Here is a 3,822-nt window from a genome sequence, read left to right as displayed (position 1 = left end):
ATTTGACTTATGTACCCAATGAGACTCGAAATACCAAATTACCATAATTACCGACCGGTAACACTCTTTGTAATTTTTTGAGTTATGAAAAATTAACGATATTTTACGATTTAACGATTTAACACCGCAACGTTAACATACACTTTCATGGTTAAGGTTACTTGAAACCTTTATGTCAAAAGGGATCATTTTCTTCAAACCGTTAAGAATTTTGATTTACATTTGTAGGCCTTTGCCTACATAACTCTTCATCTTCAAGGACAATATCTCGGATTCTTCTCCGTCCATAGTTATTTTTACGCATTGCACCACGTAATGTGACAAAAGAAAACCTTCGATATACATAAAATCGGGCCGTGCCGTTATACTAAATCGTAAACCTATACCGGCAATTTTACATCTTTATACCTTATAAAGTTCCCGACGAATATTTCGATGTGTTTCAAACGGAATGACAAATTAGTATCTTATGGTGGAAAGTGTCTTTTGTCTACCACATCAAAAAGAATACAAGTAAAACCAACGTTTAGTACGGCTAAGCCGAACTGACAATCGGAAATGATTAAATAGTTCTAGAAATTTATATATCCACCATCCTATAGAGGCAATGCTCATAATTTTACGTCAATCTGTTCAATAATTTTCATTCCTCAGCATAATTATATTGACAAATTTATCCCAGTTGCATGACTTAATCGAAAAATCATTTGATCTCTTCTCATCGAAGAACTACTGGTTAGCATAGGAATATCCCCTTAAGTAGTGAGAGAAATGGTTAAGTAGGTTTACTTATAAATAACCACACACTATTCTATTATAAAAAGCAGACTTCTTTATAAAAGACGCATGGTTCTTCAAAAGACCGATATGTCGTTTAAAAAATAGCAGGAACATCGTCTTTATGAAGATTCTAACATAAATGACTTCTAATAAAAAACAGCAAGAGAAGACCAGTGAGTCTTCTATAAAATGACCTGTAAATCTTCTAAAAGATCTTCCCTAAGTATATTTAGAACTTAGAAACGTTATTCAAATCAATTGACCCAAAAATGTTTCCGATATGCATTTTGTAGTCAAAATAGAGATTAAGGGCCTGTTTATGTATGTCGATAAGAAAACGAATGCGGAAGAAAAACTACCAAAGTTGAGTGTGTATTTCAAATTTGTTTTTTGTTTTGAAGCAAAAGCAAATGAAATAATATTTCAAAAACTAAAGTTTGGGTGTCTTTCATGCGCACACATTTTCGTTTCGAAATACATAAACTGGGGGTAAGAGTTTTCGACTATTATTTAAATTGATTTGACAAATTTTGATAAATGTAGAACAGATTGTTGCCCGGAGTCGGAGTCGAGCTTTTTTCACGACTCCGGCTCCGACTCCAACTCCGACTCCGAAGTCCAAACTTTGGACAATATTGTGTACTCTGTTCGAATGTATTCAACCGGCTAGACGGACTGATATGTCCCGATCGAATTTTGTAAAACGGACTTTGTCTCAATAAACACAGCTTGTAATTAGAATGTAAAACAATTATTTGAATGAAACACATTTTTTTAATATTTAGCCATAAAGCTAAAGAAAAAAATCGAATTATTTATTCGAAGTTAATATTAGATTATTTTTTTATTTTTGGACGCAACAACATTTCGGCATATTTAAACGAATACTTCTTGCCTTTCCATTGATTATTATTCCAGTCAATGCCATCTTCATTTGCATTTTCTTTCTGCCGATAGGGTCCAAATAAATGGCTGAAATAAAAGTGTATTAAAATGATAAAAAATCACAAATTTGAATGAAGAACAATACCTGTAATAACAATCATGAAACCACCATGCTCCTCTATAAATTTTGGCACAATTTGCTTTAACAGATGTGTCATTGTCCTCATCGAATGTAGTAAAATTTTCTCCAAAGTGAGTTCTCATTTTATCACCAGCATTTCCATTATATGTTCCCAGTAATTTGATTCGATATTTTTCCGTTTCATTGCCTATTTGAAAGCCATCATAGAGGGCATAACGCTCTTCGTTATCCCATGATTTTAGTATAATTTTTAATTCTACAACTGGTACAGAAGTGCTTAATAGATGAAGTTTTTCTAAGCCAATGAAAAATTCCCCAGAAGGTGGATTACCAAACCCGGCTTTATACTCGTCCCAGGTCTTATAAAAATCGACGGATCCATCCATCCTCCTTGCAATCGTTGTCCATATAGACCTATGTAAATTATGCCCAACAAAATAAAGGATTTAGTAATTTTTACCCCGATTATTAGCATAACCAAAATATATTTTTGATGGTTGAAATTATTTAATTTGAGATGTCTGCGTTTCTGCCATGATGGAATTACTAGTACACCTACCTGTTATTGGCTATCATATTAAATTTGTTCACCACATCAACTTCCTCTGCCTGTTCCACTATCTTTTTTAAGTGCTTTCCTTGTTCTTGAAGTCTGAAAATTAAATATTAATCATGGTGGAATGAATCAGATAGGATTTTACATTTGCATCCGAAGAATGGAAATTCGAATTCGGTATTCAATTCAAATATGGATTTTGTAGAACTAAATTTGAATGGAGAAGTATCGTTTGTCGTCAAATTGATTAATTTGCATTCGATGAATGAATATTAGTAGTTGTTATTCAATTCCTATGATGGAACGGTATACGCAACATCAGTACTTAAGGTAAGGTCACTTTAGGCAAATATTTGTTGCAGCGACAGTGGCGCCTACTGAGAGCAAGTGCTCTGCTTGTCGCTGGAGCAAATATTTCCCTAATGTAATTTTTTAGTCATTAGTCAGTTTTTATCTGCTTCAGATTCTCATAAGGAAATTTTCCTTGCAACAATTGCAGTTTGTAGTTGGGAGGGGATTTTCAGACGTTTTTCAGACCAATATGCCTCGACTCTCTCTACCTCAAACTGTCGATTGCCGCAGAGAAAATTGTCTAATGTAGATATGGACTTGTACCGGTAATTACAATTCTACTTACGCATTTTTCAGCTCAGAATTCATTCCTTGCGTTTGTTTTAAAATTTCACTCATTTGTCTCTCTTGTTCATTATGTCTGAAAATACAAATATGAATGGAGAACAATTGTTTTTTCGCACATTTTAACAATTTTATTAAAATACTCACCTCTTGTCCGTTTCGAGCAAAATTGTATTCACTTTTATGAACAAATGTTTCCATAAAAGAAGATCATCTTCATGGGGATTCTGGAAAATAATCATGAAATTTGTTATTGATATGCAACACGACTTACATAAAATTCTTCGCTGGTGGCATTATCAACTGCTTCATTAGACCCGAGTATTATTTTCAATAAGAGAATTGTGAAAATCACTTTCATTTTGCAAAATATAACATTACAATTACAACGCTCAGAAATGCACTGTGAAATTAGTCAAAAGAACATTCTTTTATAAAGGCAATGATTTCAGATTAATTGACAAAGAATTGCATTCATAAAAATTTGATGCGTCGTAATTGCAGTAACTTACAATTTTCTATTTAACAACTATGTAGTTCTGACAAACGATATGTTGATAACAGATCGGTAATTCTTATCTTTTAACTTGAAACAGTAATTTCATTTGTAATCAAGATTTGTTGTTTTTGTATATTTTCCGAACAAGATAAGCTTATAACAAGTAAGAAAAGCCTTAAGTTCGACCGGGCCGAACTTTTTATACCCTCCACCACGAATTGTATTGAAGTGAATAGGAACAATTAGTATAATTTGGTTTATGAAAGTACTAAACTGTTTTTTTATTATTTTTTTATTTTTTTATACATATATCTCAACTGATAA

The 3,822-nt window shown here is 32.7% G+C and overlaps 1 protein-coding gene across 1 annotated transcript; it reads right to left on the bottom strand.

Annotated features, from left to right (window-relative positions):
* Positions 1–1,591: 1,591 nt before the first annotated feature.
* On the bottom strand, positions 1,592–3,427 carry LOC141392850 (ryncolin-1-like). The gene is made up of 6 exons (XM_073965826.1): positions 3,274–3,427; positions 3,147–3,226; positions 3,001–3,075; positions 2,367–2,459; positions 1,811–2,221; positions 1,592–1,752 (listed from the first exon to the last, which is right to left on the bottom strand). Exons 1-6 carry the CDS (start codon positions 3,358–3,360, stop codon positions 1,617–1,619), a joined length of 882 nt encoding a protein of 293 aa, XP_073821927.1. The 5' UTR covers positions 3,361–3,427; the 3' UTR covers positions 1,592–1,616.
* Positions 3,428–3,822: the final 395 nt, after the last annotated feature.

This window comes from Musca autumnalis, unplaced genomic scaffold (genome assembly GCF_047663935.1).
Source record: "Musca autumnalis isolate F117 unplaced genomic scaffold, ASM4766393v1 scaffold_2, whole genome shotgun sequence".
NCBI lineage: Eukaryota > Metazoa > Arthropoda > Insecta > Diptera > Muscidae > Musca > Musca autumnalis.
Note: the sequence above shows the minus strand (reverse complement) of the source record. Positions and strands in the feature narration are given on the sequence as shown.

Excerpts from the sequence above, each read along its gene's own strand:
- LOC141392850 (XM_073965826.1), bottom strand. The coding sequence starts at position 3,360 with ATGAAAGTGATTTTCACAATTCTCTTATTGAAAATAATACTCGGGTCT. Across the intron at positions 3,227-3,273 it reads CCACCAGCGAAGAATTTTAT|AATCCCCATGAAGATGATCT; the intron begins GTAAGTCGTGTT and ends ATTATTTTCCAG. Across the intron at positions 2,460-3,000 it reads AATTCTGAGCTGAAAAATGC|ACTTCAAGAACAAGGAAAGC; the intron begins GTAAGTAGAATT and ends TTTAATTTTCAG.